Here is a 26,701-nt window from a genome sequence, read left to right on the forward strand (position 1 = left end):
TCTGTAGGAGAAGGTGAAAGAAGATGAAAAGGAAGAGAAAGAAGAAACAAAATCAGAACCTGAAAAAGCTGAGTATGTATTACTTTAACCTCTGATCCTACCAAAAAAAAAAAAAGTATTTTGTTTTACTGAAAAAAACCCCTCAGGTTCGTTTGTACTCCTTTGCCTTTAATTTTCTGTCAATTCTCATTCCAATTAGGCTGGAGTGTTTTTTTAAACAATTCTCCTCATATGTGCACATTTGCAAGCAAATGCCCTATAAGCACCACACTGATTCTGTCATTTCCCTTCCCAGAAGCATCCTTTGTAATGTCCATTTAATTTTTATTTAATTTCTTTTAGAATGTGCTTAGCGGATTTTTTCCCTTTGCAAATCTTAAAACTGGAAAAAAAATTTGAAACCTTTCTAAGAGCACCTGAGTTCCAGAGACCTGCTGTCCATCAGGGATAGAGACTGAATCTGCTTTACTCTCTCCCATTTGCTATGACATGTTCTGAGTTATTTGCATTTTGCAAAGCCTTAACATTCCAGTACAATTTTAATGAATTACAGAGTACTCTCACATCTTTATGAAGATATTTGATCAATAATAATTTAAACCCTTTTAGGATATGTTAAAATTTAATGCTAATGCCATTAGCTCAGAATAAAATAGTGGAAAGCAAAATGGAGTGCTTGGTTTTAACCAGTAGAAACTGTGAATCTCCGTCCCTGTATTTTATGGTTCCTGATACATGTACATTTCTATGTACAGTTTCTGTAGCTGATTTATCACGGTCAAAATTCTAAGAATCCCTTAGTCTCAAACTCTCACGCTCTTCTGACATGACAAGCACTTGTCCATGACAAAAACTCTTCCTCTTAACAAGTGCAGCAAACTTCTAACTTGGCCACTATAACTTTGTGAGAGAGAGTCTTCCTGACTTTTGAAGGCCATTCACTGTTGATTGTTCTGCTTGACTGTGTGAGTTGCAGTGATACTTGTATTCTCTGCCAAGAGTACAGTGCCTGGCACTATTAGCTGCCCTGAAGCTACTCCTGACATGACAAACTTTCAAGTGAAAGTTTATCAAATGTCTTCTAGGAAGAGGAGCCTGCTTTGGACATCAGTCATTCCGTTTGTAGATAGGAACGGAGAAATAAATAATGTAATTTAGAAGTTGCCTCTCACTCTGGTTTGGCTTCAAATAGACTTCTGTGATCTTTTCATCTATCATGCTGACAGCTCAAATTAACTTCTAAGACAATTCACAGTTCTTTAGATCAAATGTTTGGAGATGGCAGCCTGTGAACTCTGACTTTCTCTAATGAGACAGCGTGGTGATACTCACACACCAGATGCTGACAAAATCTTGCTTCGTCTCCTCCTGGAGTGGGTACTTATGGCTGCATCAGGTGGGCAGAAATGCAGAGTTTAAAACTTTAGGTTTGACTTGTAAGTGCAAGAAGAACCAAAGATTTCCCCCTTTGTGGGAACTGGATTGTTTAAGTGCATTAGGTTGGAGGGGAGCTCTTAAACATGTAGGCACTCATGCAGATATAGAGCTGCCAGCTTGCAGACATTTTGTCACTGCAAGAATCAGCTGCACAATTGTGAAGAACTTCTGATAGCAAGGTTAGCAGATTTTTGATTACCTGCCTCTACCAGCTAGCATTCCCACTTCAGGGTGCCAAACCAGTAAGTTCATCTGTGGCCTTAACCAGACCGTCACCTTTGCCAGCACTTTGGACTGAAGAGGGATATTTGTCATGTTCATGAACTGCATGAGTCATGGTAACTTGAGCCTCATTAAAAGATGGAATTTCAGTGTGTTTTTCACAAAAAAAGCCTATTTCAGGGTGTGATTTTAATTTAGTAATTTTATTAATTTGACGTATTATTTTGCCTTCATTTTTATCCTAAGAGGAGAAGATGGAGAAAAAGAAGAGAAAACCAAAGAAGATAAGGGGAAACAGAAATTAAGACAACTGCATACACACAGATATGGAGAACCAGAAGTTCAGGAATCAGTTTTCTGGAAGAATATCATAGCATATCAGCAGAAGCTTCTTGTAAGTTGTTGTCTAACTTATGTGTTTAGCTGTTGGAAGAGACATGTACCATAATATTCTAACAATATCAAAACAAATAGCATCTGCTGGACCACATTCTTCTCTCCACCATTGTCCATAAAAAGGACAATGAAGCAAAGGTTTAATGGGAATATTAGAGAAAAGAAGCACACAAATAACTTAGTATACAAGATATTAATCCTTAGGAAGACAATTATTGTCTCAAGCCTAGACATTCAGAGATGCCTGTGTATCATGGAAAACATCCATGCATTTTTATGGTAGTAAAGTTCCTGAATTTTTACAGCAGCCAGTGAGACAGTAAGATGTCTACTTCTCTGAGAGACACCTTTGGGAAATTACCAGCTCTCCTTTAAAAAGAACCAATGAAGATATGGTGCTTTAACCTGAAGTGAATAAGAAAAGATGTTGCAGATTTTTTTTGTGAAATATCAAGTCAGTATTTGTCAAACTTTTCAAAACCTGTAGAAAATAAGACTTTATGAAAATGTAAAACTGCATCTCAGAGTCTCTCAGTAAAATATCAGATGATATGTGCTCCATAATTGCTTGAAATGCATTTATATTCTCTGAGGCCAGAGTGAAATACAAAGCAAAAAGAAATACACTTTTGCTATGCATACAGTATATAATTGTGTAGGGATGGTCTACTTCTAGCATGAGAATATAGCAAAACTGCAGTCAAAATCTTATTAAGAGATTAAATGTTTTAATTTGGCCTTTGAACTAAGGTACATTTTTAGGCTGGTCCCATTACAATCATGTGAATTTAGCTAAATTTTTTTCTAATAGTTTCATTTTATAATTCACTAATAGTCGTCTATGATTAGGGCTGAAAAATGGCAGAATTCCTGTAGGAGTGTTAAAATATTAAAAATGTGTGCTGTAAAGGTTTGTGTGTTGTCAGGAATGGAAAAGGTACTTTTCTGCAGTCCTTTGGATAGCATCAAAATGTCAGAAAATCTTTCAATTCATGGTACTCAGGTCACATATGAATTTTTGCTGGCATGGTAAAAATGCAGTTGATTTAGGAATAGAAGATGTTTAAGATAAACTTATATGCAGAGTTTTTTTATTTTTTGGTAAAAGTGGCAATTTGCTTTATGTATGAATATTGAACTACAGGGAAGATAGAGACTTCTGTATTATTACAATGCTCTTACATTGTCATGTCTCTGTGTTGTCTCAAAGTGTATTGAAAAGAGAATGAAAAATAAGTAACAGGCAATTAGAAATCCTTCATCTTTTATAAATGGAGTGAAATGAAAGTTCCTTTATTCATTATTACATGTGTCAAGTAGGAGAGAACTTGTATATCCCTCAAAATGTTTGTTAGTTTTTTTTTTAAATATTTATAATTTTATTAAAAAGTTCCATAAGGGAAAAAAAACCACAAAAAACCCCTCTCAGCAGCAACTTACTAATGATGGCTGAATCTTTATTAGGCAAAGTGTATTTATGTTCTGTCCTCTTTTCAGAATTATTTTGCACGAAACTTTTACAACATGAGGATGTTGGCGTTATTTGTTGCTTTTGCCATCAACTTCATCCTTCTTTTCTATAAGGTAAATTTCTAAAAGTATTACTATTTAAGTTGCACACTGGAAAACATCTGGATTTTGTAGTCAATATGTTACGGTAAAACTTCCTAGTCTAACAGGTTAAATACCTGCTTCATCCTACCACTTCACAAATCTAACATGGTGACTGCTGTAATGTTTGTGTGAAGTAAAAATAGATTTCCAGTACACAGATAGCTGTTGATAGAGCATTGTGCTAGGACAAAGGCAGCAGGTTGAGAGGCAAACCCTTGCCTCAGATGCTCCATTTCCCAGTGAATCTGCCAAGCTGAGTCTTCACAGGTAACTTAAACTAATCCATGTCAGTTGAGATGTTTTCTTGTGACATTATGCTCTCCTGAAAGGATTTTTACAGTCAGGAGTCACATGATCTTAAGCTGCCTAGAATATCACTGATATTGTCAAGATTTTAGTAACATTAATGCAACTCTAGAGTCTTTGGACTTGAATAATTTTCTGGCAGAGAGCTGTGATGATAAAGACTACTGTCAAGCATGTCTTCTAAGAGGGCTGTGCCCTTTCTTGAATTTGAAGTGATAAAATTCATCATGGACCAGATTTGGTAACATGCACATGTGGAAAAAAAGGAAAGAAAAAGCACATTTTCACAGATGGGTGTAGCAAGATAAAAGGTCTTGCTGAGATATTCTTTGTGGACATTTTTAAACAAAACCAAAAATTCTTTAAAGTTTCTTTACAGTTATATTGTCTTTGGTATCAGTTTTTCAGCTCAACAATTTAGCTTGTAGTATTGTAAAGCTCCTGTCAAAGGAATACAGCTGCAATATTGCTTTAAACAGGTCTCCACATCTGCTGTGACAGAAGAAAAGGAGCTTCCTGTGGTATCTGATGGTGAAAGTACCAAGTTGAACATCCTGGAAAGTGATGATGAGAGGGTCATTGCAGTGCATTATGTCCTGGAAGAAAGCAGTGGCTACATGGAGCCCACACTGAGGATTTTGGCCATCCTACACACAGTCATCTCATTCTTCTGCATCATAGGGTATTATTGTTTGAAAGTAAGAAAAAAAATTAACTCTTTTTTCTAGGTCTAAACTTTCTAATCTGTCTAGCAGTATAACTTAAAACAAAGTCAACCTGCTTAAGCAGGTTGGGGCACTCTGTGAAAAAAATCTGGGTTGTTCGTGTAATGTGCACAGAAAGTGTGTGTTAGGTGATGTGTCTGTTCAGGGGGCTGTAGGCCAGAGTCTGATTTGCAGTCAGTCAGACAATTGCAGCAGTAACCTGCTTCAGAAGCTGCTTGTGACTGCCAAGACAAGGTGTGAACACACATGACACAGATGACAGTTTTAGATGCTGCATTACTATTCTGTCAATTAGGTCATTTGAAAAGAATGTAGCATTTTGGACTACTGCATATTGTGACTGTAAAATGCCTGCTGTTCCTGCACACACACTCTGCTGGTAGTGTTTTGGCAGGAGCCTAAGGATCTTTTAAAGGATTATCTTGGAGAAAATCTCTGTTAGGGATCTGAAAACTAAAGATGCCACTTCGGCTGGCGAAATGCTGGTTGTGGTTTAAGAAAACCAAATTTCATATATCTCTGGAGCTGGGAGAAGTATATCTGGCATGTACTTCCCCCATTTTTGCACACTTCCAGGGAAAAAGCTGTAAGTCAAAGTGCAAGATAGTGCTAAATTAAATGGATCCTTGATATGACCCAGCTGCTCATTTGTCCTTATATCTCTGTTAAGGTCTTGTGGGGTCCTTAATATTTTTCTTTTCCTCTTTCAATGCCTAGTAATTTGTTCTATGCTAAAAGACAAAGTCTGCATTTCTAGCTCAAGGAAAACTACTTTTAGTGTTGATTTTCATCTCTACTGTAAGTATCCCTACTGGTCAATAGATACTACAGCACTTTTTTGTTGCATTAGTTGTCAGGCAGCATGAAAGCTTAGGTTTCTGGTTTTTGAGATGTTTCCTTCTCCCACCTCATACTTTTTTGTTTGTTTCTACTATGACCTTTTATGCTACTTTATTTTGGAACATTTTTTCTCTGACTAGAAGGGAAAAACATTGTTTTCAATATTAATCTTAATTAATTGACTTCTTTCCAATTCTGAAACCAAAATATGGTCCAAATATGGTTTCGGTCTCAATTTTGGAGATCTTTAAGTCCAAAATTTTCTGAACTGCAGGCCTGTGTGTGTTAGGGTTGCTTCTAAATATTGCTTAGCATGAATCCATTACATTTTTCTCATTTAGCTGTCTGAAAATAGTGTTGGAACTCTTTTTTATTGTATCTAATGTAATCACCATATTGCTAGAGTAGTCTTGATTTTCATTATTACTATTTCAGTGTATTCATGTCCATGAGTATACTGAAATAGTAATAATCTTGACTACTATTGCAGTGAAGGTGGATAATGCAAGGTGGGTGAATTTTGGGGATCTGTGAAATAGCTCCAGGAAAGAGTAGGATAAAGTAAAAAGTTTACTTTTTTTTGTTAGCACATTTCTTAAGAAAGTTCACTCAATTTGGACCACTATTTACATCTGCCTTCTTGAAATGTACTTTTGAAGTCATCCAGCTGATGAAAGAGGGTTGTAGATAAAGCCTGGCTAGGTGTCTCAGCTGCTGACAATTCTTTTTTGTTGCTTACAGTCTTTGGTCTCTGCAGCAAAACACTTTGTTTCCCACTGTGAAACCTCAAAAATTCTTTAACAAATAAAAGGAGCCTCTAACATCTCTGGGTATCAAAATGAAATCAAAAAATACCATACCAAAATAATATTTGGAACTAGAATTTTGAAGGATTAAAAAAGTATTTTAGGTCACTTTTACTTGACTACCTCTAATCCTTTCGTGGCACTGAAAAACTGTTTTATTTGAAGAATCCCTCTTCAGGTATTTTGACCATCTTTTTACGACAGTTTAGCACACTGCAGTTTAATGAATCTGAATTACCTGACCCTAGTGTATCAATATATTTTCTGTGTTCTAGGGAATTGTTAAGTCTTTTGATTTTTTCAAGTACTATTTTTTGCTTTGTTCAGTTTTGATACTCGTTTCTTCATAACAACCAGTGTTTCTAAAAGTTTGCAGACATATCATTGCATTTTATATAATTAATTCCTGTATTTTCTTTGAATTGCAGGTTCCACTGGTTATTTTTAAGAGAGAAAAGGAAGTGGCAAGGAAATTGGAATTTGATGGGCTATATATAACTGAGCAACCATCAGAGGATGATATTAAGGGACAGTGGGATAGACTTGTAATCAACACACAGTGAGTTTTTACTTACTTTGTCCCATTATAGCCCTGTAAGTAATTGCTTTTCTGTTTCCCCAATTACATACTTATCATCCATCTTGTCTAAAATAAACAATTATTAGAAATATATTTCTAGCAAGGATATGCAAAATTTTCAGGCGCCTGCAAGGCTAATGTTTACTGTCATTTTTACTCTTACTATTTAATCTTATGCATTCCCAAATTTTTGCCTTAAAATTATTTCTCTTCAGAAAAGAAAAAAAGGAAGAGGGATGGGTTTGTTTTGGCAAGGAGAGTGATGATGGTTGTGCATTGCTGTAAGTTCAAAAGTGAGCTGTGCTTTGCATCACATGTTTAAAGCTCTGTTTCTCTGCCTGGTGGGGCTGTGTGTGGGATGTTGCTGCTCTAGAATCCTGTGTGCAGGCATTGGCTCTGCTGTGCTTCTCACATTTACATGGTAGGCTGAACACCATTTGGCAACTTTCACTCCAGAGGGCTCACATGTGACTGGTGGCAGCCACCACACAGAGACTCATAGAAACAGAATTGGTATATATTTGTCTAAAATGTAATCTTGTTTATCTCTGTTTTTCAGGTCTTTTCCAAATAACTACTGGGACAAGTTTGTGAAAAGAAAGGTACGGCTTCTTTTTAAAAAGATTTGTGAGGTTAAAATAAAATTCTAGTGCATATTTCTGTTCATGTTGGGAGGAATGTGGACTACACTTTGAAATATAACTTTGATTCAGTGTAGATTTTGATATTTACTATTTTGAAACACACAGAATTCCTTACCACATTCTTACAACTATTTATTTTATATATTTCTAAATTTTTCTACTTACAGATTTTGTATAAAACAGGAATTCAGATACATTCATGAAATTACGTGAAGCATTTTGTATGTGCTTGTATGTGTAATAGAAATTATGTAAAATGTCTTGTCTGTATTTATGTATTCACCTCCATACACAGAGAATGGTGTTGTCCCTCACCCAATAGAAGGTTAAAAAGTAATTAATACAAAGACAGGACAAATTGAGATATTTAGGCACAGGGCATAATCAGGTACCTCTAACTCCCTGGTAGGAAAGTTAGTGGCCTTTTTTGTCCCTTACCTCTCTATTTCCCCCATGGATTTTTTTCCCCAACTCACTTAAATCCATCCTTTTCTCCATCTTTGCTTTCTCCCTGTAACATCCAATAAAATCCCATTTATGGGATGCATAGTGTATGCATCCCTTGGCAGTAATCCTCTTAGTCTCACAGATAATCTGGACAGTTTTTACCACAAAACTCATTTTGATGGGTTTCAGATTTGGGTCTGAGGCTCTCCTGGGGCTGTCCTGGGAGAGACCAGGCAGAGCATCCATTCACTGTGAATCCATATTTTGGGTTCCTGCCTGCCCCGTGCCACTGTAGTCCTCTGGGCTTGAGCATTCTTACAAATGCTATTTTGAATGTTTTCTCAGCTTGCTCTTAAGAAATAAATCTAATGCTTGTACAATAGCTTACAACAAAAAGAATCTTTTTAGTGTGTTTGGTCACAATTGAAAAAGAGGGTGTGCATGTTATTAGATCAGATTTACCCCTCCTTCACACTTCAATGCCAATCCTGTATCATAATTTTGGAAATCTGTTTTTTAATACTCTTAACTCTGCTGCTTTGTAAATCTTAGGTCATCCTGACCAAACAATTCCTTCGAATTGTGCACTCATTCTGGTATTGAAATTTTTTAATCTTTTAAGTTATTCTGTAGAGATTTCTACATCTGTCTAAGCAAAGGGGAAGCATTAGCTCTCACGGAGTTCTTGAGAAAGAAAATACAATTCTACATTGGTTCTGTCACTGTAGATGGTCAAGGAAGGCTCAAATCAAAAGGAAAGGAGTATGGTTTTAAGGTGTGTGGAGGACTTTAGCTTTGACTGAGGAACTGCACTGTGTGATTTAACTGTCTTCAAATATACTATTTGCAATGAATGTCTTCTTTTATATATATTTGTATTTTAAACCCCAGTCTACAAAATAATACATATAATGAAGCAGTGTTTCCAGGCTTGCTACAAAAAAAGGTTCTCTAAAAATCTGAAAAAATATCAATAAATATTTAAAGCCTTTCCTATTAGTAAGGTGACAAAATACCTCTTCACCTACAGGAGTCACTGAGTTATGATCTTTTTATTAAAAAGATTTGTATTTGACTATTCTTTTTGAAATGAGAAGAGGCAGATAATATTTAGGAAGGAGATGTGTGTTCAGTCAGAATAAAAGCAAGTAAATATTTATTTCCAGGAAAACTACTTATGAAACACGTTAAATTTTGTTAGAAAGAGATAGGGCCTAGTTTGAATTCACTGAAAATTGGTTTTTGCCACAACTCTGTGTTCAATCTGTGTTCAAGATCTTGTGATCACAATGTCATTCATAATCACGATGCACTGTTTTCAGGCTCCTTAATGTTAAACCTCTTGTCTTCAGATCCAGGCCAAATAACTACTGATCCTACCCCACTAATGAATATTTTTGAATATTCCTTCTAACTTTAGGTAATGGATAAATATGGTGAGTTCTATGGCCGTGACAGGATCAGCGAATTACTAGGAATGGACAAAGCTGCTCTTGATTTTAGTGATGCTCGAGAAAAGAAGAAACCAAAGAAGGATAGCTCCTTTTCTGCTGTGTAAGCGTTTGCCTACAGTTTGTTTGTAATTGGGGTTTCTAGTTAGTTTCTTTTTTTTAAAATTTTGTTGGGGCTTTTTGTAAGTTAAAATCAAGCATTCAAGTTTGTCATTCAGACAAAACATCTGTTGCTGACATATATTTGCATAAGAAATCAATTCCTATGTTGTGTGATACAGTAAATTTATTTAATTATAGACAATGTATATGCAGGATTTCTCTAGTTTTTATGTATGAAGATTTAGTTCAGTGCACAGCAGCTTGAATACATTTCATTCCCACTCTTTTGATAGTGTCATCACAGCTGGGCTGGAGTCTGCTTTTCAAGTTCTCAGTTCTGCTCTGTTGGAAAGAATGGGCAAAAATGGCCCTGTGTGTTCTGATTATAAGGAGATGATGAAATAAATTTAAGTGCTAGTGACCAGTAAAATCTCGGAATTGAATGATTAATCTTCACATCCTTTTATAACTTGTTTTCCCTAAATTATGCATTTATATATCATTTGAGAGACAGAAGTAAAGAGAAGCCCCTAGACATTCAGAGTAGTAAGTTCTACTTTGTAGAACAGGCTTTTATAAAGCACTGAAAAAATTGTTTTTTTCAGTTCTGCATTATTAAAACGGTATTTAACTAGATAGAACATATTTTAACAGATGGAATTTTAATGCTACAGAGATTCTGATTTAAGGGTTTATTTCAAGTTCTCTCTAAAAACATTTTATCAATGGGCGTGCAAGAATTATGAGAAGTAGGCAGTGAGACTACTGATAGATTAGAAGTGCATTGAAGCAAGAGCTGATTTTGTAAGGATGGTTCTTTTATCCATCTTTATAAAAGATGGATATTAATAAATCAGGAGTCTGTCTGAACAATCAACCAGGTGCAGTGTAAAGGCTCAAGGACTCTGTGGCATTTCAGTACTAAATAAAATTTAATAGTGTGGCAGAAGTACTTTCCTGAATGCTTTCTTCCACACTGTTTTGCTCCTGCTGGATTACAGTAGGACCCATGCTTGAGTTTAGGAAAAAACCTACTACTTTTATTATTGGTATAAAAACCAAAATAAAACTACTTTCCCTTCTACTGTGTCCTCATACTCACATGAGGGGAAAAATATTTAAATAATTTTTCTGTGAATAATCTTGAAAAAACAGACCATAATAAAGCAGTTGAAGAAGGTTGACGAAATATTTAATTTAAGAATCATGTCTGAAGGATGCTTTTTTTTAACATCTCTAATATCTCCTCCATGTTATATACAGTAAAAAAAATTATGACCTCATCCGTCTTTCCTGTTCTTCCTGGAGGAGTCATTTCATACTCATAACAGATTAATATGTTGCAGGAAAATAAAAAACTATTATAAAAATTTGCAGAACCAGTCGCATTAAAAAATATACTCTTCAGGAAGGTATGTTTATCCACTTTTTAACAGTTTCAAAAATGAATACTAATGAAGCTACTAAAACTTACACATATTCCAGATTCCAAATTTGACATGTATTTACCATGCAGTGAAGAAAGAGATAGAAAAAAACATTGGAACTGATCCATTACTGCAATAATTTGGGAAGAAAATAGAGAATGGTGCAACCTGGTGTAAGTTTCAGCTCTGATGCTTCTGCTTCTGCCTGTGCTAGGAGGAGGTGGCAGAGACCGGATAGCAGTGTCTCACAACACAGGAGGGAAGTGCACTGAGCAGCATTTTCATCTTCAATGCAATTGAACAAGTCTCCTTGACCCCTAGCTCCTACTTTTTCTCTCTCTTTCCTTTGGAAAAATAGCCTGGGATTTGCATCTGTCTTTTTGCTAGGGACTTAAAGCACCCTGTTTGCAGGTGACCATGCTTCAAAAGCTTCTGCAGTGATATACTGCATTAAAAAAATCTGCATTTTACTGACTCTTCAAGAGCCATCCAGCTGGTTGATGCAGCCTTGAATATTTTTAAGTGTATTTATTTAAATCTATAAATATTTTAATATTTAAATTATTTAAATATGTTGCAGTATTATTTAACTGTAGCCAACTTAGGAGGATGATGTGGTTGGAGCTTTCCTGCAGATTAGACAGTAAAGAGAGTTAAATTTTTCACACTGAGATTGAGACAGAGCTGCTGTTTTTCCATTGAATTTGTTTCTTATTTTGGGTGGAGGGTGTTAAATTAGATGCATCATGGATGTAGAATATTTGAAAAAATAATGTGGAAGACACAAACATGAAAGTTAATTTTTTCAGAGGTGCTATTTTTATTTCCCTTTCCCTTTCTCTTTCTAACTACTATTGTTTCTGGGATCATTAGTTTAGTCAGAGTCAATAGAGAGGCAGATAAGGCTTAAGCATCTGCAGCAAACTTTGACATAAGGCTAAACTGGAAAATAAGTAGGGCTTCTGTCAAATGCTCCCATGGAAGAATAAGTCTTCCACTTTCACGAATAGAGAAATTGTAAATAATTTTCTCCTGGAAGATCTGAAATTTTTATAGGTTGGTGAGCAACCATATCCTAAATATGAAGTGTACAAACAATGAATGCAGTTGGCCTCAGAATATGGAAGAATTTAAAAGGTCTTGCTCTTCCTTTCCATGAGAACTAGTGACCTAGGCTTTCAAAATATTCTGGAGTGGGTAACCCCCTTTTTACTACTGTAGTTTCTCAGAGAGCAGAATTGTTCCTGGAAAAACAGAAGACTTTTTCCTTAAGTGACAGTATATCTCTTGCCCGTAATGGCTAGTGAAAAAGTAAGGACTTGCAGTAGTTTTTTCACCTGAAGTCTCAAGATTTGTTCTTGCTATGATGACACTATAGGATTTACAAAACTGTGGATGTGCCTGTTAGTCTGAGTAGGAGTGTATATCTGCAGGTGGGTAGGGACTTCAGCCTTTGTGGTTGAGAGGCAGGCACAGTCACTCTTAATGTCCCAATTCTCAGCCTGTTCCTTTGATGCACACAAAGGAATCTCAGTTTCAAACCTTTCCCCTTATGGATGCTAATGTAAAATAACTCCTCCTTTGATTATTTACTTGGGAATCTTAAGCCTAGTGGAACCTTGCAGAGGCTTTGTGAAGGATACCTCAAAATAATCTGTTCTGTGCTCTGTATTCAAGACACACAGAAAGCTGACAGGCACCCTATAGCTCATTGTTTTGTTTTGGTTCAATGGTTTCTTTTTTGTAATGGTCAAGGGGCACCATTCTTCATGAAGTATCACCTGCTGATGTTGTTCAGTGCCTGGCAAAAAATTTTGACACAGTGCAATAAAAAGGGTATTTCCTACCTAGTTAACAGTTAATAAAGAAATGTTTTTTATCTGATGAGATGCTTTCTACTTTTAAAAAAGTAACATTAAGAGAAGATTTTCCTAAGTACCTATGTCAAAACTCATTAACTGGTAAGAATGATCCTGTTTTCATTAATGATTTTCCTTATATCCTTAGAAAAATGGGTCAATTTTCTGAACAAGCTCTGAGATTCATCTGATCTAAATTTGTCTGTCTTTAATGTCATCCAGTTGTGTCACTCAAGGTATGCTATAATAACTAAGGTAAAGAATTGGCATTTTAGGGTGCAAATTCGGTTACCTTTTTTGACTAGCTACTTCAGACTTAGGTGGGTTGCACTAAAAAGAAAATAAAATATTTTTTTCTCCATGGATTTTAAAGACAGCTTATGTCACTTGTATGCATGATAACATTTTCGAAATCAATCAACATTAGGTCTGATGAATTCAAAACAGTGCTTTTTAATTTGATTTTTGCTTTTTTGTTTCTCTCCAGATTCATTCCAGAGTAAAAGTCTGAATTAGAACAAGGTTCTAATGTATTTCAGCTTTTGAAGAAATTGATCAGCTGTTGACTCCTGCTATGTGATAATGCACTTCCTACAGATTTTGTTTAATGTTTTCCAGTTGTGTTTTGCTATTAAATGCTTTTTTTTCTTAATTTTTGCAGGCTAAATTCCATTGATGTTAAGTATCAGATGTGGAAATTAGGAGTTGTTTTCACTGATAATGTAAGTTTCTCAGTTTATGCATATATGTATATATTCATGTTCTGAAAGGAACTAAGCACTTGTTAATGCAAAGTGCTTCAATGAGAGATGTAAAATACTCTGGATTGTATTTATTTTACTACAAGAAGAAAATCTTGAAAGCTTAAAGAGACATTGTCAAAATATTTTCAGTTACATTGGTAGTAGTTAATAGAACCTCAGTCAATTCCTGCCCTATTTCTGATAGCTTTAATAGAAGCAATAAGAAAGCACAGCCCGGTAGAATTAGTAAACTGATTTATAAATGCTAAGTGCCATTTTTCCTGTTGTTCATAAATATTATTAACACTTGAATATTCCTGGAGCACAGTCAGATCAATATAGTTAATATATCTTGAATTGCTAAATTTGTATCACTGAAACCAATAGTAAGATGTGCAACAGAATGATACAAATTATTTCAGTAATTTGAAAAAGGGAGTCTTTAAAAGAAAAAAAACTAGGAGAGATAAACAAGAATGTTAAAAGGCAGTTTAATTCAGTCATCATATGATTTTTCAGTCTTACAATTATTCGTTTGCCTAGTTACTTAATTTACTGGTAAGGAAAACGATTGGGGAAAAATTATTTTGGAGCTACAACAGATGGAAAATGAAAGGGTAATCTGAAGGTATTCAGGAAAAGTGGAAACAGTAAGCCTCCAGGTCTAGAGACAGCATGATCTGTAAGCAGTGTTTGTTTGGACTAGTATTTTTTTTAAGGGATGGAGTATAATTTCTCTTATAAATAGTTGTATTTCAGTTCAATAAAAATTAATTGATAGAGGATCAGATGAAATTAACATTCATGGTTACTTAAATATACTTAATTATAAAATTCCTTTTGTTGCCTGCACAGTTCTGTAATTGTCATTAGCTAACTTTGGGCATTAATATTTTAATGTAATTATTTAGAAATTACTTTTAAAAGTAATTTTAATCAGTTTTTTTTACAGTACAGAAACTTACAAATAAGGGTTTAAGAATTTCAAAATAATTTTTATAGTATAAATTCTGAATTTCTTGATTTTGCCCATATCTTGTTGACTTTGTGTTTGGGGATTTAATATTGTTGCATGAATAGAAAATTCTCAATGATATCTAGAAAATTCTCTCTTTAAAAAGAACTTTTTTCTATTTAAAGAAAAGCATGTTTGAGAAATTTTTACTTTTCCTTATTGTCTTGAATTAAGAAGAAAGCCATGAATTTTATTTGAATGTACTTGTTTTTTCTGTTAGTCTTTCCTTTACCTAGCGTGGTACATGACCATGTCAGTCCTTGGCCATTACAACAATTTTTTCTTTGCTGCTCATCTCCTTGACATTGCAATGGGATTCAAGACATTGCGAACTATCCTGTCATCAGTTACCCACAATGGCAAACAGGTATCAAATGTCATCTCTTTCCAGTTTTTTTACTTAAGGAGTACACAGAAAAGATCACTTCATTACTTGAGTCAGGCACTCTGCAGGTTGACAACAGAAATGTTCTTTCATCATGAGCTCTAGAACTTGAGTTGATGATGAAGCTAGACAGTGGGATTTGTAAGCAAAGGTATTCTCCCTTCTGAAAATAGTCCTGAAGTTTTAGAAAATTACCTCTGAATGCAGGGGTCATTATTTATAAGGAACTTTTTCAATCTAGGAGCTACACAAGTGAGATATCAATTTACAGAATACTGAAGCTCCCTCCTAGCTGCTTCCATTAAGCTCAGAGCACAATTGGAATGATGCTGCAGTTGAGCAGTGAACTACTTGTTGCTGCTTTTCTAAGATATCAAAATATTAGGAACAAGGTTCTTTTTATATGTAATTTCATATATGTAAAAAATAAAGTTGCTTTCCTATTAAATTAGTAGATAACTGTATTTCAATTAGTTATATACTAGATGATAGTAATATTATATTAGGTAGTGAATTTTCAGATCTTCCATCTGATTTTGAGGAATCCATATGATTCTAATCACTGGATTAATGATTATTTTTATTTGTCCATAAGATTTGTCTTTGTAATTATGTTTCTGTGTAATTTGTCTTTTTAATTATGTTTGATAAAAAAGAAAAAGGAAATACACAATCTTTGTGTGAGAATATGCAGATATATTACTCTGTATTACAAAAATATATAAAGAGTAAAAGTTTTCGTGCTGCTACTAGATACAGTTTATTGTTAGTTTCCTCTTTTTTTACTTTTTTAAAGAAAAGATAAACCACAATTCCATAGTGGTGTTACACCCATTCTGTAATTTTGTCTTCCAGCTTGTCCTAACAGTGGGATTACTGGCAGTAGTGGTATACTTGTACACAGTAGTGGCATTCAATTTTTTCCGCAAGTTCTACAACAAGAGTGAAGATGGTGACATGCCAGACATGAAATGTGATGATATGCTAACAGTAAGTCTTGTTTTGTTTTCTGGTTTTTAGTTGTTTGGTTTTTTGGGGTTTTTTTTTTCTTCCCCTCAAGCTGTTGTGGTTTTGTCCTGACCTTCTTGTTAATCGGTAACAGTAATATCATTAGCCAGCATGCAGGAAATATTGCGGTTGAAAACAAATGGACAAATATGATGAACGTCCTCAACAAATAGATAGATCTTGTGTATGCTCAAAAACCTCCTCTATAAAGGAGTAGAAGAAATGTGGTCCTGTACTTTGCTATAGCTGTTCAAAGAATGTAAAACAACTACAAGCTGTGAAGCTGAGCTGGCTAAAGAGCAGCACTTCTGAATCTCGTAATTCAACAGGTCATTCATAGGCAAGCATTTTCATAGGTAATGAAAATACTTAAATTCTTGATTAAGCTTTGAAATCCATCAGTTTCTCTTAGTATGAATTGCCGTAGTTATCTTTAATAGGCAGTTTGGTAACTACAGTGTTCAAAACTGTCTTAAATTATTTTGTACTAACTAAGACAGTGACAGGCTTTGAGGTTATGACTGGTAGAGTTTAAACCAAAAAGAATTTCCAAGATGCATTGCCCTTAGCATCTCTCAAAAAAAATAATGTAAAAAATCATGGTAAATGTATTTCAGTATGCTATGCAACAAGAATCTCTTCCAGGGAATCAACAACATTTAAAAGCCAAATAAATAGATAAACTATTTATTTGATAAAATAAACAGATATATCTAAAATAGATAAACTAAACCAAATAGCTAAACTAGATAAACTAGAGTAGTTTATTTTTGTCAGGTTTTGGGATATTCAATGCACCAAAACCAGATAAAATGGAACGTGAATCAGTGAAGGGCTGTTAAACTGTCAGGTGCTGGAGCACTTGCTGTGGGAAGAGGTGGAGGGAACTGGGCTTGTTTGGCTTAGAGAAGAGAAAGTCTCAGGGTAGAGGGTGGGTAAGAGGAGTTCCCAGTGTCTGCAGAAAGATTATTGGGAATACCCATTCAAGCTCCTAACAGGAAGTGCATGGCAGGAGACTGTGGACATAAAGTGGAAAAATGTGTTCTGACTGAGGGAAGCCAAAGGATTACATTGCTCAGAGAGTTTGTTACAGAGTTTGTTACAATCCTTAGGAAGTTGTATTAATTAACTGACTTGGATAAAGCGTAAAACATTTTTTTCTGAGGTTGTAGTGGGCCCTGATTGGAGTAGAGATCTCATGAAATGATCTGATCTGACCTGCTTTTTAATTCTCTGAAAATACTCATACCACAAGGCTATAATATTGTACAGGAATTAGTTATAATAACATGTGATATGCTGTAAAATCAGGGTTGTGCCTTGTGAGAACACTAAAACTTGAAATAGGATTTAAAAGAAAATGAATATACATAACTTTTTAGAAATAGAGAACCAAAACCTTTTATATAAGTAACACTACATTCACTCATTAAGTTAATTATTACCTTTTAGTCTTGGAGTATAAAATACTTTTAGAAATTGTTAGATTTTTCAGGCAAGGGTCATTCAGAATTATATGGTACTTTATAAATTCCTTACAGAAGGGATTTTGGGGACAGTGTGGCATAGAAATAGAAGAATGGATTTTTTTGTATGGTGAGGTTTTAGGAGTTAGTTTTTGTCATCACTATTTTTTGATATGAGTGAGAACCCTTGACCTATAGTTTGCAAAGGTGCTTAAAGAAAAAAAGCAGTCGCCTGCTCTAGACCTCTAGAGGGTGATACCATAATTTTCTATTAAACTATAACATGATAAAACTGGAAATTTTGTATTGTCAGCATTCCAGGCAACTGTTCTGACAGACCTAGTATACCACTTTTCATGTCATAGTTTCACAGTATTATTCACAGATATTTTCAATAATTAGAACAGGCTACTTCTCTGCACAAGCATTCACAAAGATGTTTTGCTTGGTTGTGGTTTGTTTTGTTTTATTTTGGCTTGAGGAGGAGGGTTGTTTATTTTTAAATGTGAATTTGAAACACTAAAAACAGGGGAAATCATTCACGTTTGAGCTGAGAAATTGGAAAAGGAGATGGCTGTGGTGGGGATGATATTTCCTATTTACACTGCTGAAATGATTTTACATGAATCATGGGGTGCTGCTGAGCTTCTGGTAGTTGAACTTTTGATCTTATTGAACTGCTACATAATTATAGAACAGGAAATACTGCAGCTTCAGCTGCACAGTAGCATTTCCCCCCCATCAGGAATATGCATAATCTCAAAGGAGAGAAAAAGACGGTTTGACATGTCATAGTTCCATAGACCAGTTTTACCAATTACTGAATTTGTAACACTGGGTATTTTTGCTTTTAGCTGCAAACAGCCTTTTTATCCCTTTGTTTTTTTTCTTTTCTAGTGCTACATGTTTCATATGTACGTTGGAGTACGTGCAGGAGGCGGCATTGGTGATGAGATAGAAGATCCAGCAGGAGATGAGTATGAAATCTATCGGATTATCTTTGACATCACTTTCTTCTTCTTTGTGATTGTCATCCTGCTAGCAATTATCCAAGGTATGCTTTTGTAATCCACAGTGGGACTGAAAGCATTATTTAGCAGTACAAAGCTCTCAGTGCTGTGGTAATCACAAACCTAAGATTCAGACAAAACATCAGGGCATATCACAAAGGATAAGTTTATAAAGAAAATCACACCTGGCTGACTCATCATACACTGCTCTTCTGGGTCTCTGTAAAATCAACAGGCTCTAACTGGATCAATAGAAACAAAATAAATGTTTTGCTCTAAGAATACTGATGTCACTGCAGTTTCTGTCTTGTCATTGTTCTTTCTAAAAGCCTCCTATAGAAATCTTGTGGCACGACTTCAAATTGTTTACCAGTGTAACCCATCCTACATGAGCTTTCATGGGCAAAATCAGTACTGCTGTCACTCTTCCCTCTGCCAATGTCATAAGTTCTTGATCATCTGGCAGATCTTCAGATTGGCAATAGTGGTGTGAAACTGGGACCATAGCTTTACGTGGTTAAATATTTTCTTACATAAAATTGCTCTTTTGTGTGATGCTTCCTTATCTGAACAATGTATAAGAGTAAAAAAGTGCTTGATATGAAACAGCTTTAGTATAGCTTGGTTAATGACAATGGAAAGTTAGCTTTGGAATTTCAGTGATACTATGTGATTGATAGTATTTCTCACTGTTGTAATCTGGATAATGGATACCTTGGCATGTCAAGGATTACGTGTTTTGGCATGTAAAGGGGTTTTTAAATTATGTTTACATTAATTATGTTTATTGATATTACCTGAAGTACTTAAACCCCTGTTTGTTTCCCTTCTATACCTTTAAAATATTGTTAAGAGTGCCCTAAAGGTAATTTTTTATGAAAGTTCACACAAGTTAACAGAATTATATTCTCAATTTTTGAAAAATTGATGAACAGTTTTGCTGGGTTCACTTGCTGTCATAAATACTGATACCTCATTGCTTTCTGTCAGCTGGCAGATAACTTAGGATAATTTTGACAGCATTGAGGGTGCTTTCTCCCTCACTACGAGGAAATTCAAAAGGCAACTTTTAGCTTCTGGTAAATTGTTTATTACTTTTATTCAAGCAACAGGGTTTTTTTAAAGGGCTTGGGGAGGGTGGAAATTTTTTTTATACCCTGAGTTGGCATATCTCATGTGGTTCATTTCTTCATTTTATGAGTGGCTGAAGAATAGAGTCTTAACTGTCCAGATTTGGGTACAGGAGTGTAAATAGTCATTGTGGAGTTAGTCCTTATTTGTATTGGAGTAAGTGAAGGAAAGGTTATAAGCAGTTTACAGTGTGAGCCATAGAGTCTGTGATTCTTTTTGTTCTTCTTTCGTATCTCCCTGAAATGACCCCTTATTTTTGTCAGAGCTCCAATAGTGGAACCTTATACTAAATGACAACCATCTTGAGAGAGGATGCATGGAGCTCTGAGCCTCTCTGCATCTGCCATGTAATAAATATCTCATCTCTGTTAAATCTACGGTATTATTTTTTCTATTGGGCCACTGTAAAACCACATATATCTTAATGTACTAAGTCAAGATTAGAGTACTGGGAATAAAAAGAAGTCTGTTTGTCCCATTTTATAATTTAAAATGGTACTGCCAGCCATGTTGCTGGTGTTTCTTTGGCTTGTTTTTCTTTTCTTCATAGTTTTGTTGTCTTCAGAATGTGTATTGGTGTCTATTCTTTCTGCAAAGATTCTCCTTTAATATTCTTTAGATATGTTAGAGATAACATATCAGAGATATCTTATCCCTGGATTTCCAGATATTCTGTGTCATGATTGTTATTGAACATTAACTATCATTTTAACTTAAACCCTAGGTTTAATTATTGATGCTTTTGGTGAGTTAAGAGATCAGCAAGAGCAAGTTAAGGAAGACATGGAGGTAAGAACATTCAGTTGGTGAACCATGTGTATTTTCAGATTTTACGAATATGTGTTTTCAGTCAAAATATGATTTAGCTAGTGGATGGTTTTTCAAACTAAGAGAAAAATACAGTCCTGTACATGGTCTGATACCATGCAATGTGAATTATAATGATTTGCATGTCTGTGGCTAATTAAATCTTTTGGATCCTCAAACTAGATGTTTCTAAAGCAGAGTGTTAACACTGTCATGTTACATTTAATCTCAGATGTAATTTTCTTTGCTTAATATATGTGTGAAAGTATCTTGTACTTTGTGGTTTTCTGTTCTGTCATTGAAGTATATGTGTAAGAAGTCAGGCAAGTGTTGCAAACCAGCTTCACTTTGTAATGTGAACTTGGAGCATATTCAGTTTCAGCTGGACAAGCATTGAGGTAAATATTGTCCTGTGTCACAGTAAGTGCTGCTTAAGATTAAAAAAGTCAGCTGTGATCATTGTATGCCATTCTGTCTCTGATACCTGTTCACTTAGAGCTGGCCAAGATTTGTTTTTTTAAACAGTAAGAAGCTATTCTGATGGTAACTAAACTACTGTTCATGTGTTTTTACTGTGGTATCCAGTCTGAATCATTTTAAAAAAAAGCCTTTTTGTTCAGCACATAATATATATGCTGCATTGCCATTTTCAAGAAAATTGATACTTTTTTTTGCCTTTTCTAAAAGCAGGGCAGGTATTTTATGTAGTGTTGAAGTGCTCTGTGTTCTTTCTTCTAGACAAAGTGCTTTATCTGTGGAATAGGAAATGACTACTTTGATACAGTGCCTCATGGCTTTGAAACACACACACTACAGGAGCACAACTTGGCCAATTATTTGTAAGTACACTAAAAATGCACTCCTCACTAACCCATGATCCTTGCAGCCTCTGCAGGTACCTGATTACTTCTTTTGCATAAGTAATAGTCAGTGCTATTCAGCTTTGGTGTGCACTTTCTGAATATATTATTCTGGGGTAGTGACAGAAAGGAATTAATTAATTAAGTTTCATGTCTTGCTTTCCAGCTTGGTTGTGGCAGAAGAAGTTTTTATGAGGCTGTAGGTAAAAATGAACTTGATATGTGGTTGCAGAGGTTACATAAATTATAAAATTGAATGAAGGGTGTAAGGTACAGAAGAGCAGTATGACCTGGCCTGGAAACTGATGGAAAGAGAGAATAAACACAGCAGTAAGACAAAAAAAAAACTTGTATTGGACAAAATATTTTGTGGGGAGTGCTGAGGCTGACCAAGAAACCAGGGACAAAAGGAGGTTGGGGAACTGTAATGAGGAGCTAGAGATGAGAGGGATCAACCAAGGGCATTGGGTCCACCTTTGGAAAATCCAAGCAGAGCACCAGTGACCACTAAACTAAATAAAGCCAATTATCAGGTCTACAACCACTTTATCATACTGCTCCTCTTGTGTATTAAAATCCAGTGCCAGAGTGTATTTCATACTAGTGCTGTCACTATGAAGCAGGGGATGGATTGTGTCTGTGTTTTTAAACTGGCATTGTATATGCACAAAATAAGGAGACTGCAAAGTCAAACACAGCTATAGAAACCTTTCACCTGAAAAACAAAATGTGCAAACAAAATACATTGGAAGTACTATCATACAGGGTTTTGTTCCTATTTAATAAATACTGAATAGATAGTATACTATAGCATATTTGCTTTAAAGTGCCTCAGCCTGAGGAATTGGGTTTTTTTCTTTTTGTGCATGATCCTATTTTATGTTTTTACATATGTTTGGAGAAAATGTCTCTTAAGAGTGAAATTTTGAAATTATCACCCAGTGAATGTCAGTTCAAACCCTCCAGACTGTTATTTTTTTTAAAATTGCAAATTCTTTTCTGCTCATGTTGATCTTGCATACACTACTAAAATATTCCCAACCTGTAATTCCAGCAGTAGAAATCTCTTAGATATATTCAGCTTTTTTATTCAGTGTGGGAAGAGTAAAGAAAGAAATTTCCAATGACCATTTTCTGTCTGCTTCCAAGTGGGCTTTCATGGGCAAGATAATGTTGTCTGTTGTAAGTTTTGGAATAGAAAGTTTAGAAAATCTTCATTTAAACTGAGTTGCTAACTACAGTAAATCAAACTGACTATCATGCATTTTAATATACAACTCGTTGAACAATGAATGTCAACAGGAAAATGTTTAATCTTTCTCAGAATATTATCATTGATAAAAATCTGGAACTTGTAAGTCCATGAACAGCATTATCACTGTACATGCTGAATAATTTCCATCTCCTTGTGGTTTGCCTAATGTTTCCAAACACTCTATTGATAGCTGGTTCTTTGCTTGCAGGTTTTTTCTGATGTATCTTATTAACAAAGATGAAACCGAGCATACAGGACAGGTAGGTTGAACAACTCTATTAATGTCAGCTCATTCTAAAATAAAAATCATTCAGACTTGGAAAAACTAAGATTTTTCTGATGGATAGCCCCCGTATGGTATGGAACCTAATTCTCATTCTAAGCAATTCTGAAGACTTTGACTGCTTTATGTTAGGGCTTATCGATTCTGAAGCACTTTCTATTCCTTTTCTGGTATCTGAACGTGGTATTTTTAAATTTTTATTTCCACAAAATATAAATACATACTATAAACAAAAGTAATGACAAACAGAACGTTGTATTCTGTGAAAGCAACACTCCTCATTTCTCTCTTTTGATCCTTTTTTAATAGTCTTTGTCTTTTATTATTATCCTCTGTATATGATATTCTATGTCTACATTCCTGAATAAGTCCATATGAAGGAACTTGTGCATATATCTAAAATGAAAAATGTGTGAACTTTCCACTGTATTCTTCTCCATTCTTTCAAGTTTCTGGTGCCCCTTTCAACTTCCTTTAAATATACTAAAACTCACTAATAAATATATGACATTTACAGTCTTTTTCTTTCCCAGTGAGTCTTTCAGCTGACTAAGCAAATGTTCCTGTGTTGCAGATCAAAACACAAAAGAACTGAATAGTATCACATAAATAACCCTACAGACTTGGGTCAGAAGGATGATTGCTATAAATCTATATAGTTTACTCTTTCTGAACTCTGACATGTCTGCTGTAATCATCTTCTTTGCATAAATCTCAGCCTTGTCCAGTATGAGATTTTATGTGTCATGAGAATTTCATGCTGAGAGTTTTGAAGGTCTTTTTTATATGCACTTTCTGTTTTCTTGGCAGTACGTCCTACTGTATTCACTGAAGACAGATTTCTACTAACTATTCAGTTTTGATACTGTGATAGTGATAGGTGATAGTAAGAAAATTGAGTGTACTTCATACTACATAACTTCTAGGAACATGCTTTAGCGGTAGACTTGGCACTAGTTTATGGATTCAATGATCTAAAAGGTCTTTTCCAGCCTAAATAATTCTATGGTTCATTAACTGGTGTAACATATGTCTTTTCTACCATGAAATTTTCATTAAAAAAAACCACATTTAAGTGGTGTGATTAAAATAGAAATAAACTGACATATTCTTTATTATTCTTTGAAATGTCTCGAGACAGAACTCTACCCAAACAAATAATCAGAAAGGAAGAAATACTGAATGCCACTGACTCAGAAAATACTGACTATAAAGGTCATTTTGGTTTATGTATTTTTTGTAGACGTTTTGAAATGACTGATGCAGAAATTCAGTCATATTTCTATGACGGAAAATATTCTATGTGCCCTGCTATCTTCTTGTGGCCGACTTTAAATGAGCTTTACAGTGCCCCTTGATGTGCAAAAGGAAATAACTACTGGTTCTCTTCTGTGCATTTCTATAGTGCTTTTTGACTAGGTGACAAAAACCTAAAAGCTATTCTCAACTAATCAAAATCATTACCTTGATTCTTGAAGATTGATGTTCAACAACCTTGCATGCACAGAATCAAAAAAAGTGAAGCCATATATAAATAAAAGAGAAAAAAAGTAATGGTTGATGATTTCTCATTAAATCAAGTAAAATAATTTTAACTGTGTTTTTTTCAGGAATCATATGTTTGGAAAATGTATCAAGAACGATGCTGGGAGTTTTTCCCTGCTGGTGATTGCTTCCGAAAACAATATGAAGACCAGCTCAACTAAGCAAAAATGAGGATTTCTGGACAAAAATGTCCATGTATTTCCCAGCTCTTTTTGGAATGTCTAAAAGATTTCTTAAATCCCCAAAGCTGTGTGCATTTTGGAGCACCAAAGCTCTGTTTTTAATGACCCAACTGCGCTTTTATTTTCTTGTGTATTTGCTTTGAGGACACTGGAGTAAAGAACAATGAAAAATTACAGCAACTTTGGAACCAAACCAACCACTTGCACAGACAAAAGATGTTCCTATACATAACATGCACACACAAGTAGAGACTTGAGACAGCTTATTTTTGAAACTGCCAGATGATACCCTTGTCTAAAAGATCACACATGGGGTGACATGGTAGCAACACTCATTTGGTCTGTTTATTTCATCATCCTGGAAGGAACTATATATAGTTCACAGAGCACCATAAAAAGATTGTTGTGGACACTAAGTTGTGGGGAAATAGTGCCTTACTATATGTGGGTTGAGCTATGCAGAAGATGAGTGCATGATGACATAATTATTTTTTTTTCTTAATGTCTTCCCTTCCAATTTAGTATTTATTTTGTGGTTTTGGTGGGTTTGGGAGGAAGGGATTTGATTGTGCACATCTTTTTAACAAGACTGGAGTGTCTCAGGACAAGATTAGGTTATTATCATCAAGTTCATTTCACATTTACCTTCCTCTTTAGCTTTTTGCTCTTATTTTGGTAATGCTCTGATACAACACTGCTACTTTATGAAATCTTTGTATGAATACAAGACAGCTGCAAAAAACACTTTAACAAGAAATATTTCATTGCATGTTTATTATGCAAGTTTAAAACAATCAAAAAACAACCTTCAGAAACAAGTTGATCAACATGAAAAAACATTCACAATAATTATATCCATAGTAATAAAGTGTTGTGGGCTTTATTGTACATCTGGAACAAGTGTCATCAACCAACAATATGAATATATGTTATGAATTTGACAGTAATTTTAGTTTATTTTTTTTTCTTTCTTTCATTTCTGCCACCTGTGATTGATAGTGGAGTTGAAGATTTTCTTGTTAAATTATTTTTTAAAAGCAAAGCTGAAGCAATATCCATTCAGGGACTCCATCAGTTACATCATGAAACACCAATGATGTGTACATTACTCCATTTTGAGTCCTTTTCAATTGTAATGCCAGTCTTTACAAATAAAAAGAGACATTCAGAATGGAAACAAGCTGGTTTTGGTAGCATTTGAAGTCTTTGTTATAGAATCTTTTTATCAATTCCTAAATTAATTTCAACTACTTCAAACCAGGATTAAGCTACTCTTTCCTTAATGAAAGGTTTTGGTACTGTTTTTGGTCTTCTCTGCTGGGCTTCTTGTTGTTCTGTTGCTCTCCCTCATTTCTTTAGAGGTCACATTTTTTGTCATAAAAAAAATTTCTGTATCAATATTCAGTTATAGCTAAAAAAAAGAAAAAAAATTACGATTACGGGAATAGTCACTTAAAAATGCTAAGGCTGTATTCTTAAAAGCTAGGCTTTCAGTTCTGTGAATTTTGCTGAATTAGGTATCCTATTCACAGCTCTGGTAAAATTCTCAAACTTGCAAGATTTGAAGACAGAGGCTGGGCAGACTGGTGACAGTGCAAGGGACAGGGACAGCAACCTCCAATCGTATTCAGTTTTTAAACCACTCCCACCCAGACTGGACTGTTCAGTACAGCTGTTTCCTCCCTATTTGGAAAAACTTCATAAAGCACCTTTATTCAGCCTTTCTGGGATTTGTGTCTAAGATTTAGAAATGGGGAGTTGTAGTGATGTTTTTTTTGGTTGTACAACATGAGAATAATTATTTGACACATGTAGGTACACAGGCTGTTTCAGTTTTGCACATTTTGTAGAAAAATATTTGCCTAATGATTCTGAGAGATATTTGAAGATTCCTTTATCTTCAAAACAAATTCAAATGGGCTTTGTGGGTAAATACCAGAATAATGTGACATGTTTCTTTAACCTCAAGCTGAAGTCAAAGAACTCCTGAGGCATCCTTCCTGTTGAATCCAGTATGCTGTTTAACAAATATTTGTGAAGCCAGGCTTAAATAATAGAGATTTCTTTTATGATGAGATCAACTGGTTATATGGTGGTGTAAAAAGTTTAGGTATGAAAAATCTTAATTTATTAAATCAATTATAGCTTTAACAGA

The 26,701-nt window shown here is 34.8% G+C and overlaps 1 protein-coding gene across 4 annotated transcripts in view; it reads left to right on the top strand.

The window, feature by feature from the left end:
• The window catches only part of RYR2 (ryanodine receptor 2), a 381,701-nt gene extending 355,975 nt beyond the window's left edge, over nucleotides 1–25,726 (top strand). For all 4 annotated transcript variants that reach the window (XM_054280079.1, XM_054280080.1, XM_054280081.1 and 1 more), the window contains 15 exons: nucleotides 8–72; nucleotides 1,906–2,053; nucleotides 3,553–3,639; nucleotides 4,455–4,673; nucleotides 6,775–6,905; nucleotides 7,486–7,528; nucleotides 9,438–9,571; nucleotides 13,518–13,578; nucleotides 14,835–14,981; nucleotides 15,855–15,989; nucleotides 18,371–18,527; nucleotides 20,339–20,403; nucleotides 21,160–21,260; nucleotides 22,745–22,796; nucleotides 24,430–25,726. In XM_054280079.1, coding sequence (XP_054136054.1) covers nucleotides 8–72; nucleotides 1,906–2,053; nucleotides 3,553–3,639; nucleotides 4,455–4,673; nucleotides 6,775–6,905; nucleotides 7,486–7,528; nucleotides 9,438–9,571; nucleotides 13,518–13,578; nucleotides 14,835–14,981; nucleotides 15,855–15,989; nucleotides 18,371–18,527; nucleotides 20,339–20,403; nucleotides 21,160–21,260; nucleotides 22,745–22,796; nucleotides 24,430–24,525 — 1,641 coding nt within the window. In that variant the 3' untranslated portion in view covers nucleotides 24,526–25,726. The remainder of the gene's footprint in view (nucleotides 1–7; nucleotides 73–1,905; nucleotides 2,054–3,552; nucleotides 3,640–4,454; nucleotides 4,674–6,774; nucleotides 6,906–7,485; nucleotides 7,529–9,437; nucleotides 9,572–13,517; nucleotides 13,579–14,834; nucleotides 14,982–15,854; nucleotides 15,990–18,370; nucleotides 18,528–20,338; nucleotides 20,404–21,159; nucleotides 21,261–22,744; nucleotides 22,797–24,429) is intronic.
• Nucleotides 25,727–26,701: the final 975 nt, after the last annotated feature.

This window comes from Melozone crissalis, unplaced genomic scaffold (genome assembly GCF_028551555.1).
Source record: "Melozone crissalis strain CALT ecotype California unplaced genomic scaffold, PUWL_Pcris_2 ptg000027l_1, whole genome shotgun sequence".
Lineage (NCBI taxonomy): Eukaryota > Metazoa > Chordata > Aves > Passeriformes > Passerellidae > Melozone > Melozone crissalis.